At 43.6% G+C, this 13372-nt stretch overlaps 1 protein-coding gene across 1 annotated transcript in view; it reads left to right on the plus strand.

Annotated features, from left to right (window-relative positions):
* Positions 1-10559, plus strand: part of TUBGCP6 (tubulin gamma complex component 6) — a 184724-nt gene extending 174165 nt beyond the window's left edge. The window contains 3 exon segments of the mRNA XM_075343451.1: positions 5420-5633; positions 8476-8675; positions 9479-10559. Of these exon segments, the coding sequence (XP_075199566.1) occupies positions 5420-5633; positions 8476-8675; positions 9479-9570 (506 nt within the window). The 3' untranslated portion in view covers positions 9571-10559.
* The last annotated feature ends 2813 nt before the right edge of the window (positions 10560-13372 follow it).

The following is a 13372-nucleotide window of genomic DNA, read 5'->3' on the forward strand; positions in this document are numbered from 1 at the left end:
TACATATTAACTCTGCAGCCACAAACTCTCCCTCACTACAATCAGAGTTTGTGGCTCATCAGCCAGGGGCTGTAGTCACATGTTTTATGCCCTGCACAACTACAGCAACAACTATAAGACTATTAATATATCCTGCCACGCTGAGCTACTAGGGGATGATAGCACCTCTTCCTTCTGTGAGTCTGGTGCCTTTGTAGCTCCCCCCCCCCGCAGCAACCGCTGCCAGCCCAGAGCCTACGGCTCCCAGTCCCCCAGAATGGGCACAGTTCCCAGAACCTGGTGCTGGCTATGCAACATCGTCCTACACCCCTCGGGGCCCCTGGACAGAACGCAGCCTGATGACACCTCTATAGAGGGTCCTTCTAATAAGAATCAGCCCTCTGCTTCACCGGTTTCAGATCAGAAAAAGGGCATGACCCCCATGGGTCTCCCTCTGGGGTTCACAGATGGGGTTCTCCCACATGTTCCGCGGTCTCTGAGGAGCCGGAGGAAGGGGAATGATGTTTGTACCGGGATGATTCCTTGGTTTCAACCTCCCCGAGCGATCAAGCTGCGATGGACTCCCTTATTGCAGCAATCTACCAAAACTCTGCATGTGGAAGATCTCCCATCCACTACTACTGACCCTGTGGTCTCCTTTAAAAGGGTGAAGAAATTTAAAAAAAAAAAGAGCTTTTTGACGCCGCTTCGGTATCCGTAAACTCATGGAGTCCCGGTACCCCTTTGACTTAGCTGTCTCTAAGGGCTGGGCCGATCCGGCCTCGGTGGACCCTCACCCAGCTTCTGCCTGCCTGTAGGACGCTACTGTCTTTTACTTGATGGATCCTCCTTCAAGGACCCGACAGACAGACAAGTGGAGCAGCTCGATCGCTTTGCCTCGAGGCCGCGGGTCCCTCTCCCCTTCCGTCTGGGTCGCACAGGCACCAGGACTACCAGTTTCCCTCAGACCCTCACTGATGTAACAGTTCACATTAATGCGGCGGCAGAGTACCTCATGCAGGCCTCCCTCGGCGCTGCTACCTGCGCAGTTATTGCCGCCTCAAATACCATAGCCATCCATAAGGCCCTTTGGTTCCGATAATGGAGAGCGGACTCTGTCTCTAAGAAGCCTCTCACAGTACTCGTTTCCAGACCGATGGTTTGCCGATCGTCTGGACAGGCTCTTTTTTTGTCTGACGCCACGGGAGGAAAAGAGTACCTCCCTCCCCCAACTCTAGCCCAGGATGTTTTTTACTAGACACGCAGGGCCCGACCTTCTCAGCGCTCCCCGAGTCCACCTCGTCCTGGCAGTCTAGACAAAGACCAAGGAGTCTCGTCGTCCTCCGCCTCAGACCACAAATGGGTGTGATACCTTGTGTCTTCCGGTTACCACATTGAATTCTGGACCCGATCCCCTGGTCAGTCTTTTCTCTCAAAACCCCCCCCCCCCCCCCAAAGGCTCCAAAACACCACGAGGCCTTCTCCTCAGCGATCCACTCCCTCCAAACAGCGTGGGTGATGATACCTGTTCCGGACGGCGAGAGGTTCAAGGCCTTCTATTCTAACCTCTCGTGGTCCCCAAAAAAGGACGGTCAGTTTGTCCCATCCTGGACCTCGAACACCTGAGCAAACATGTGCACGTAAGGTGATTCAGAATGGACTTCCTAGGGTCCATTATTACCTTTATGGTCGAAGGAGAATTCCTTGCCTCCCTAGCTATCGGGGACGCGTACCTGCACATACCCTTTGCTCCAGCTCACCAAAAGTTCCTCCGCTTCGCGGTTCAGGACTTTTTTTTTTTTTTCTTTCATTTGTGGCCCTACCCTCAGCTCTGCCACAGCACCAAGGGTCTTAACTAAGGTCATGGCGGGTACCATGAGTGCCCTTCACACCAGGAGAGTGGCTGTTCTGCCTTGCTTGGATGACCTCATCAAGGGCTCAACCAGCGTGCAGATCTCTGTGGGCACCCTTTCCCGCTTAGGGCGGCTTCTGATTCCAGTCAAATCATCCCCGGTCCCGTCAAAATCCGTCTCCTCCCTGGGCATGTCCCTGGACACTCTTCGGGGCTTGATATTTTCCCCTCAAGACAAGGCGACCGCTCTACAACAAGCGGTACACTGCCCTCTACGTACTCCTCTCGCTCCATACGAATCAGTATGAGAGTTCTAGGTAGAATAGCGGCGGCTATAGAGGCAGTGCTGCTCGCTTAGCCACACCACCGCCCACTGCAGCTTGCGCTTCTAGCTGCCTGGGACAAGAGCCCCTTTTCCTTAGACGAACTTTTCACCTGACACCTTCAGTCAGGTATGCGCTTTGCTGGTGGCTTCAGTCCTCTTCCATATCGAGGAGTTTTTCTCCCCCAAGTGGACTGGTTACTCCTGACCACGGACGCCAGCCTCTTATTCTGGGGAGCAGCGTACTGGCTCCACACTGCTTCGGGACGTTGGACACCCCAGGAGTCTTCCCTTCCCAGAAATCATCCTGAAAATCAGCGCGATCTTCTCGCGCTCAGGTCATTCCCCCCTTCTGCTAGCAGGTCGTTTGATTCGGGTCCAATTGAACAATGCAACAGCTGTGGCCTATGTCAATCGGCAGGGAGGTACCAGCAGCAAGACAGCTCATCTCGAGGTCCTCAGGATCTTCACCTGGGCCTAATCGACGGGGGTCCGTGTTTTTCAGCGTTACACATACCGGGAGTAGAGAACTGGGTGGCGGACCTCCTAAGTCGCCAAGGAGAGTGGTTTCTCCACCCAGAAGTGTTCCCACACATCTGCACTCACTGGAGTACGCCAGACGTGGATCTAATGGCCTCAAGGTTGAACGGAAAGGTAACCGCGTTCTTAGCCAGGCCACGTGATCCACAGTCCATTGGCGCAGATTCTCTAGTCTCCTGAAGTAGTTTCCGTCTACCTTAAATGTTTTTCGCCTCTGCTGCCGCGAGTAATCAGGAAGATCAAGGCAGAAGGAGTCCCGGTGATACTAATAGCACCGGACTAGCCCAGGTGCGCCTGGTATGCTGAATTAGTACAATTGCTCATGGCGCCTCGTAAGCATCCCAGACCTGCTGACCCAAGAACCCATTTCCCATCAGAACTCCAGAGCCCTGAAGCTGACGGCCTGGCCATTGAAACCTGGACTTTAACAAGAGCGAGATTCTCTCCTGCAGTCATCTCCACCATGTACAGTGCCCAAAAGCCGGCCTTCATCCCGTATTTACCACCGTACGTGAAAAACTTTCCTTTCCCAGTGCAGGGAATCTAATGTCCAACCTATGCCTCTGGCAATCCCCATAAATCTTGATTTATTTTTTTTTTGCAGTCAGGTTGCAAAAAGGGTTGGCCCTCAGCTCCCTTAAGGGGCAGATTTCATCTCTCTCAATATTCTATCAATACCGCCTAGCTTGCAATCCGCAAGTCAAGACTTTCCCCAAGGGTGTTTCACATCTAGTTTCTCTGTATACACGGTCGCTGGACCCATGGAACCTCAATCTCGTTTTGGACGATATCCAGAGGTCCCCTTTTGAACCTCTTAAGGAATCTTCTCTTGCTCTTCTCTCCTGGAAGGTAACATTCTTAGTGGCGATTACGTCCATCAGACAAGTTTCGGAACTGGCAGCACTCTCTTGCCGCGAACCCTTTCTGATCTTTCATCAGGATAAGGTGGTTCTACGCCCCCTTACGGATTTTCTTCTGAAGGTTACTTCCCCGTTTCATATGAACGAGGACATTGTTCTGCCTTCCTTTTGTCCACACCCAGTCCATAGGGTGGAAAGGGTTCTATATTCGCTAGACCTTGTGAGGGCTCTCAGATATTACGTACCCAGGACAGCCCCTTTAGGAACATAGACTCCTTGTTTGTCATTCTTGAAAGGCCTAAGAAAGGAGAGGCAGCTTCATAGGCAACACTGGCTCGCTGGATTCGCGCTGCGATCCAGGAGGTCTACTGCTTGCAACTCAAGCCCATTCCTAGTGGGCTGCGGACTCATTCCACGCGAGAAGTTGGCGCCTCTTGGGCCATTAGGCATCAGGCTTCAGTGGAACAGAGGTGTAAGGCTGCGACCTGGTGTTCCCTACATACTGTTTAAAAGCATTACTGAGTCCATACCCAGGCTTCGGCTGAGGCGAACCTAGGTAGGAAAATTCTGCAAACGATAGTGGAGTACCTATCTCAGTAGGCGCTCCTGGCTATCTGGGATTGGTTCCTAGTCCTTGGGTTGCTATGTTTATTGTTTACCCACCCATGGACTGCTTTAGGACGTCCCATGGTCCTGTGTCCCCCAATGAGGCGTCAGAGAAAAACGGATTTTTGTGTACTCACCGTAAAATCGTTTTCTCTTAGCCATCATTGGGGGCACAGCACCCTCCCTTTTGCCCTGTTGGGCCTTAGCTTTTTTCTGTCTCAGTACTTTTTTGTTATGAGTATTCACTCACTTTTTTTGTTACTTCTCCTACTGCTTGTGTACTAAAACTGAAGTAGCCTGGCTTGGCCAGGGGGTGTATACTGCAGGGGAGGAGCTAACATCTTTGCATCTACTTATTGTCCTCCTATGGCTAAGCAGCATAACACCCATGGTCCTGTGTCCCCCAATGATGGCTAAGAGAAAACGATTTTACGGTGAGTACACAAAAATCTGTTTATTCAATGCAAAAAGACATAAAAACAAGAAGGTAGGTGGATAAAATAATAAATAATGATAATCTTTATTTCTATAGCGCCAACATATTCCGCAGCGCTTTACAATTCAGGAGGATCATATACAAACAAGTAACAATTATAGAAAATACAATAATTAGAGCAAAAAAGACAACCCTGCTTGTGAGAGCTTACAATCTACTATGAGATGGGGGGGGGCAAGGTACAAGTGCTTATTTACAATGAGAATCCAGCCATCTCAAGGAAATAGGGGATAGATAATGGCTGCCTGGACAGGTACAGATACTCGTCTTGTATCAGTTTATATTTTGTATCTACCCACCTTCTTGTTTTTATGCCTTTTTGCCTTGAATAAAACATTTTTACGAATTTGTGCTGGTACTATTACTACTTTTGCTCTGTATATGGAGTCCACTAATTATTTTAGGAAACTCTGCGCTCAAAAGGTCAAGTAGAACTCCCCCCCAAGTTGCGGTGTGGCTAAACAGTACTGTACAGCCACATATGGGGCATTGCCACGTTCAGCAGATATTGTGTGACACATTTTGGTGCCATTGTTACCTATTTTCCTTTTTTAGAAATGTAAAATTTGCTTAAATTTACCACAATATGTCACGAATAAACAGTTTTAGAATCACTGGGATCCGTTGAAGTGTCCAGAGTTATTACATCATAAAGTGACACTGGTCAGAATTGTAAAAAATTGCCTGGTCAGGAAGGTGAAAGGCTGGGGGTGAGGGGTAACAAATAAACGTGAGAAATCTATTATTTTTTGTTTCCTCTACAGCGCTTGTGAATCAAGCTTCTAATTCTGTCCAGTATCGACAGCTTCAGCTTTACCGCCATGAAATGCAGCACTTTGTGAAGGTCATTCAGGGTTACATCGCTAACCAGATTCTGCACGTTACGTGGAGTGAATTCAAAAACAAACTTCGTAGCGTCAGTAACCTGGAGGAGATTCGCAAGACGCACACAGAATACCTGAATAAGGCACTCTTTAGGTAGGAACCAATGTGATCAGCTGAAAGGATTGTTTATGTAGATTACTGTAAATCCTCTCCGTGTGGCATATGACGATTTAGTTACAGTGATGTCTGTCAGATGAAGATTTATGTGCATCACATTAGTATAAAACTTTAAAGAAGATTGTCCAGGTGGAAAAATTTTTTCTTTCTTTCAAATCAAGTCTTTTTTTTATTAAGAATTTACAACATTTTCCATTTACAGATAACAGTTAAAGGGAATTAATCAAAACCCACATATGAATGACTTGTATTAGTAAATGTGCTCCAATCTCCAGCCATCAGTACAGGGCCACATCCAGCTTGTATTGTTGTATGGTTGTCAGGTGTGTGTGAATGGGGCTGGCCAGCTGGCCCATTTACATTAGTTAAGCCATTCTTTTTTTTGTGTCATGGCCATTTTATAGACAGAGAAGTGGGCTGGATCATTTATTGTAAATATGATAGACAGCCTGCGCCCTTTACATAGGTGGGCACTTAATCATGCTCTAAAATACAGAGTCCTATGTCAAGCAGAAGCCAGATGTGACTACTGTTAAGATCAAGACACCAATGATAATTCACGAATATTAGTAAGTTCTATATATTCACATTAGAAAACATTTTTACTGGACAACTCCTTTAACCCCTTCAGCCCCCGGGCACTTTCCGTTTTTGCGTTTTTGTTTTTTGCTCCCCTTCTTCCGAGAGGCGTAACTTTTTTATTTTTCCATCAATCTTCCCATATGAGGGCTTGTTTTTTGCGGGACGAGTTGTACTTTTAAATGAAACCATAAGTTTTACCATATAGTGTACTGGAAAACGGCAAAAAAATTCCAAGTGCGGAAAAATTGCAAAAAAAGTGGGATTGTACAATAGTTTTTGGGATATTTTATTCACCGTGTTCACTATATGGTAAAACTGATGTGTGGGTATGATGCCTCAGGTCGGTGCGAGTTTATATATAAGAATAAGGCTGCACATCAAACTTAGATAATGGTATAATGCCTCAAGCATATGGAAAAATATTGGAATATACAATGAAAAATGCTACTTGCTAATTTGAACATGTGAATAATGAATTGCATACCTGCTATGAATATTAGGAAAAAGGAGATATTTAGCAATCGCATTGATCAATGTAACTGAGCCCCAAAACCTCGTCAAGGTATATCTCTATATTGGGGTTGCTAAATATCTCCTTTTTCCTAATATTCATAGCAGGTATGCAATTCATTATTCACATGTTCAAATTAGCAAGTAGCATTTTTCATTGTATATTCCAATATTTTTCCATATGCTTGAGGCATTATACCATTATCTAAGTTTGATGTGCAGCCTTATTCTTATATATAGTATGTATTTTTGGCTTGCACTCATATATATATATATTAGTGCTCACTTCAGTTATCCTATTCAGTTGGTGCGAGTTTATAGACACCAAATATGTATAGGTTTACTTGTATCTAAGGGGTTAAAAAAAATTCACAAGCTTGTCCGAAAAACGTGGCGCACGTTTTGCGCCATTTTCCAAAACCCGTAGCGTTCTCATTTTTCAGGATCTGAGGCTCAGTGATGGCTTATTTTTTGCGTCTTGACCTGACGTTTTTAACGGTACCATTTTTGCGCAGATGCTACGTTTTGATCGCCTGTTATTGCATTTTGCGCAAAATTTGCGGCGACCAAAAAACGTAATTTTGGCGTTTGGAATTTTTTTGCCGCTACGCCGTTTACTGATCAGATTCATTGATTTTATATTTTGATAGATCGGGCATTTCTGAACGCGGCGATACCAAATATGTGTGTATTTTTTATTTTTTTAACCCTTTAATTTTCAATGGGGTGAAAGGGGGGTGATTTGAACTTTCAGGTTTTTTTATTTTTTTTAATTTTTTAAAACTTTTTTTTTTACTTTTTTTTTTTATTTTACTAGTCCCCCTAGGGGGCTATTGCGATCAGCAATCCGATCGCTTTGCACAATCTGCAGATCTCAGCTACAGAGCTGAGAACTGCAGATTTGCTGCTTCACTTTCAATGCCGGCTGTATTCCGGCATTGAGAGGAAGTGACTCATGTTAGCCACAGGCGTCATCACATGACCCTGTGCTACCATGGCAACCGCCGAAAGTCACGTGATCATGTCACGTGACTTCCGGCGGGGGCGGGGTAAGTCACTGTCATGGCGGCGCCCATGTACATATCGCTGCCAAGACTTTGGCAGCGAAATGTAAGGGGTTAATGGCCGCGGGTGGAAGCGATTCCACCCGCGGCTAGCAGGCACACATATCAGCTGTTGATAACAGCTGATATGTGCGCCGATCGCCGCCGCCCACCGGCGGCAGGGGGCGGGGCTTACCGGAACACGATCCATGACGTATCTAGTACGTCATGGGTCGTTAAGGGGTTAACAGTGTAAGCTTTCACAAGCGTTACTACTTGCAAGAGCAAATGTATTTTTTCTATAATGTTATGTTTATGATTGTAAGTCCTCATTTTGGGGGATGTAAATATATACATCCAGTATAGCAGAATTTTTAATGGGGAATCTCATCAAAGATGCTATATATACCCCTCCTAATGTAGGATAAACCAGTTTCATAAAACATAATGGATATTGATGGGGATGCCCAGAAAGACCATTTGAAAAAAAATTACACATTTTCATTTGCAGAATATCATCTGTCCACTGATTTGTTATTGTTTCTGGAGAAATATCCATCTACCGCATGCTCTGGAATCCTTTTACTTGTTTTGTTCTGTACTTTTTCTGTGCAAAATCTGTACTGAAAATCTGCAACAAATTACATATTATGGCTCATTCTAGTAATCTGCTTGTGTTTCAGGGGATTGCTGACCGAGAAAGCTGCCCCATTGATGAACGTCATCCACAGCATCTTCAGTCTTATTCTGAAATTCCGTACACAGTTAATCTCTCAGTCGTGGATGTGTGACAAGGAAAAGCAGATGGCCAGTCATCCCAACTATGGATTGATGCAGCAATCCTATGACACCTTCAAGTATTACTCCGATTTTCTGTTTGAAGGTACGTCTCTTAGTAGTTTTTACTTATTGTCTTTTAGCTTTGACAAGTAATTTTAATTCTTAAAAGGGATTCTGTCAGCAGGTTTTTGCTATGTAAGCTGAAGACAGCATGCTGCAAGAGTTAAAACATAGGATTCAGGGATGCTTGTGTTGTCACAGTTCGATCTGTTGGTTATTTTCTAATTTTGATTAAGCAGCAGGACTTATCATTGCGTGACTACAAAGTAATGCGCAGAGCAGTATGGCACACCTCATTCTCTGATTGTACATTGACAGCGAGGTGCCAATCTCTATAGCAAGGCAGGTGTGGGCCGCTCTCTTAGCTCTGCTACATGGCTAAATCTAAATATTCTGATTGTGTCAGAATGGCTACATCCAGTAATACTTTGTTGAATTAAGAGTCTTTTTGCCTACATCATGCTGTTGTGTTTTCTTTGTTTGTGAAAATCAAAAACAGAAATGGATTGAAAAAAAACATTGCCATGTGAAGAAGACATTCTGGCCCGGATTCATTATGTGCATTTTTTTTTGTCTTGCGATATTCATTCTCGTTTTTTTTGCCAGAGATGTTTCAAGATGACACACACACAGCTGGTGTAGTTTCATGCGTGAACGGGTTAAAAAAAAGGTGCAAATCAAAAACTCACGAATTGGGGGTTATTAACACACAAAAATAACCATTTGAGAATACACCAACGAATCGTGCCCAATCTCTTTTATTGTAGCATGTGTTACTACGATATAATTGTACCATAGAAAACAATTCTATACACGCAATGTAATATTTTTTTTTTGTTTTTACAGTGGTGACCAAGCTTGTAAATCGAGGCTATCAACCACATCTTGAAGATTTCTTATTGCGGATTAATTTTAATAGTTACTACAAAGATAACTGAGTAGTACTTGGACCTTTACCTGTAATATGTGCAATATATATATATGTAAATGTAATAAAAATTTAACATTTTCATAAAAAGTAATGTTTTGCAGTAACTATTTAGGTTAGAGCAATTGATACTTTATTCTACAACAATATAATATATATAAAAAAAATACTTTATTTTTTTCCACTTCTGTATAGCAATTAATATTATTACTAAGGGTATGAGCAAAAATATTCTCTGTATTTCTGAAAAATATCATGAGGTTAAGATAGCGAGTTTGTTTTATACCGCAGTGTCTTATAATTCAAGCAATGTGGATTGGATTTATAGAAATCTCATTACCAGTGCTTGAGGTGAGGGGGTTAAAATGCATTATAATAGTGACCTGTGGTCCCTTTTTGAATTTCCCAAATTGTCAATTGTTTTTGCCGCTATGCCCAGTTTTATGGGCGGATTTTCATCATAAAATTGTATTAGAGCCACAAATAAAAGCCACATATGTAAAAAGCTCTACAAACTCAAGTAATCTACACATGACCAATAAAAGGCAAAAAACAGGAAGTATCAAACCCAAGCAACTTTATTTAAAACATGACACACCAAAAAGAGACAAAAAGCGCATGATCAAAAATGCAATGGAAAAAAGTCACCAAATTTAGTTAATAGGTGCAGAAATGCTACAGAAAATTTACAACATCAAATACTCATCATGGCAACATAGCCTTAGAAATAATGTATTCTATTATTATAACAAAGTTTGTCCATGAAGATTGTCCACATTGTTTGGATTATGGTGCGCTCCTTGACATTTATATTGAAATTATTTAAGAGGGTTTCCCCACTAATTAAATTCATCACATATTATCCAGATAAGGTCATAAGAATCACTGGATTTCTCACCTTAAATAAATAAATAAATCTTTATTTTTATATAACGCTAACATATTCCGCAGCGCTTTACATTCATCAGGAACACTGTCCTCATTTGGGCTCACAATCTAAATTCCCTATCTGTATGTCTTTGGAGTGTGGGAGGAAACTGGAGAACCCGGAGGACACCCACACAGACACTGGGAGAACATACAAACTCCTTGCAGATGTTGTCCTTGGTGGGATTCGAACCCAGGACCCCAGCAGTGCAAGACTTCGGTGCTAACCACTGAGCCACCGTGCTGCCCGAGTATCTTAAGTATCAGTCATTACAGAATCCCAATTCTCCCCAGTACAACTCACACTCCTCCTCGTTGCGGTTCTACACCAAATAGAATTTATGCTATTCCACCATACCAGTTTGTGGGCTTGACGAAGATAGCTAAGTAGACTTTGGTTTGAGTGGTTGTCAAGATGCACACTGCTGTTCCATTCAACGTCTTAACCTCAGATGGAGGAATCAGCGAGCAGCTTTCACTTCACTTCCTGCAGATGTCTTGATTCCTCCGAAGGACGGTTTGAGCAAAGCCAGCCATAACTGGCTGCAGGGATCGTGTGACATAATGTCACACAATCCTTGGGAGAAGCAGTGCACACACCACTGGAACGGCACCAGAAGTGAGAATAGGTTGTGTTGTACTGTTGGGGGAAACACAAGAATGGAAAGTGCGTAGTGGACAATCTCTTTAAAGTGATAATAAATGTCATTAGTGAGGGGAAAAAAAACAAAAATTTTCAATAAATAGAAACTTAATGGTTAAAATATCTATAAACTAATTGAATTTAGGCAAATACTTAGCTATATAAATAAAAATGGAGACTTCCAGTAACTGCAACTAGAGAAAAACAAGAGTGTGTTAGTGTACATAATAAAAGTTTGATGATTATTTGCTCAGCCGTGTGTCACAAGCTGTCAGCTTTGTAAACATTGTAATTGGAAATATTTAGCTAGGGCTGAGTAATATGATCTAGAAAAATAACTTCATTTTTTGTTTGCTAAGAAAAAAATGCTAAGACACAATTCAATTAAGTATTTTTTCTATTTATATAAACATATTTAACCTCTTAATGACTACTAATACGTTTCAAAACAACCGCCATTGAGGGTACTTATTCCTTACCGCCATTTTAAAATGACAGTAAGGGGACTTCCTGTTCCTGCGCTGAGATGTGAGGAGGGGCAAGAAGCAGCTCCATACAGCCCCTGCAATATCCAGCGACTAACAGAAGCAAACAGCACCCTAGACCAACATAGAGAGACTGCACTGAATTACCAGCTGTCAGTGCATGGATCGTTATCTCCTCAGAAGTGGAGGAACACCATTCAAGCCCAGAGCAGAGCAGAGGGAGGAGGGGGTGAGTGCAGATAACATGGCACCCACAGTGAGGAGGAAGGAGGGGGAGGAGGGAGAGGAACCACAAGGGCAGCTGCAGCAATGTGCAGGAGGCCAAGATAACAGTAGAATTCAGAGTATGCAGAGTGGTACAGAGACATTGGGCTTGTGGGAAAGATATGAGATTGATTACAAAAGGTTGGCAAAAGAAGTGGCAGATCATTTGACAGCAGACATCAGAGAGGCAATAGCAACCTCAGTGAAGAAGGCTTTGGCTGCGCTGCAGGAGGATGTGGAGCACCATGATATGAGACTGACAGAGGTAGAGCAAAGAGTTTCCGATGCTGAAGAGAATCTGACAAGATTGGAGGGCAGATTTAAGGAGCTAAACCCTAATGCTCAGCTTATGAAGGATAAAATAGAAGATATCGAAAACAGATCTAGGAGGAATAATTTAAGGCTGGTGGGTCTGCCTGAGACAGTGACAACAAAATATTTGGACTCAATCTGTGAAAAAGAATTACCCCAGGCTTTAGGCTTACCACATAGCTGCCGTGTAGAAAGAGCGCACAGCGTGGGACCCATAAGGGAGCAAAGAGATGGTCACAGTAACAATGATAATACCTCCAGACAAGGTGAAATGTCCAGAGCAAGACAGGTCATTATAAAATACCTGGAATACAAATAAAGAAGAAATTCTACGGGCCTTCAGGAATAGGAAACAGGCACTATGCATTCAGGGACACAAGATTCTATTATTTGGCGACTATTCGGCAGAAGTCACACGAAAAAGAAAAGCATTTAGCCAGATCTGCACTGCCCTCTATCACAAAAACATTAAATTTCAGCTTTTATACCCAGCAATACTAAGAGGAAGAGGAGCAGATGGGGTCACAAAGACTTTTCGGGATCCTTCAGAGGTGGAGCGAGAGATACTACAGGACGGGAGAACACGGCGACAGGAGAGGAATGGAAAAGAAGGGACTTTCACTGATCCGAAACATGCAGATCCTGCAAACATAACATCTGCAGTTAGACCCGACAAGGAGCCAGAGTGGAGTCAATCGAGATCCAGACCAGCCAGTCCGAAGGAAAAGCGACAGATGGTGACTTCAGCTGGGAAAAGAGGAGGAAGAGGCAGCAGCTCATGAACAAGCAGGCAAGACAAGGACTTAATTTCAGACTGCTGAATGGAGCCGTATGGTGACAAATGTGCCTTAACTCTCTAAAGTCTCGCCTACCTCCTCTCTTTCTTCTCTATCTCTTTTTCTTTCGCTCCCTTTTTCTCTCTCTTCTTCATGCTTATCACTTTTTCCCTTTTATCATTCACTAATGCTTCTTTTTTCTCTTCGCTCTTTTTCTTCTCTTAATGACGCTTTTAGGAGCTTGATAAATTTATAAAGGCTGTTTAGGGGCAAGGAGTTAATAGCCAATAGAGGGGGAGAGGTGACTTAGTGGGGTGGCTTCATGGAGAGCTTGACTTGAAGCAGGGGTTTGAAAGGAGTCTCAATCATCTCAGAAAAAATGGAAGACGTTAATTGTATTTGTAA

The sequence above is a fragment of the Anomaloglossus baeobatrachus genome, chromosome 4 (assembly GCF_048569485.1).
Source record: "Anomaloglossus baeobatrachus isolate aAnoBae1 chromosome 4, aAnoBae1.hap1, whole genome shotgun sequence".
Taxonomy (NCBI): Eukaryota; Metazoa; Chordata; class Amphibia; order Anura; family Aromobatidae; genus Anomaloglossus; species Anomaloglossus baeobatrachus.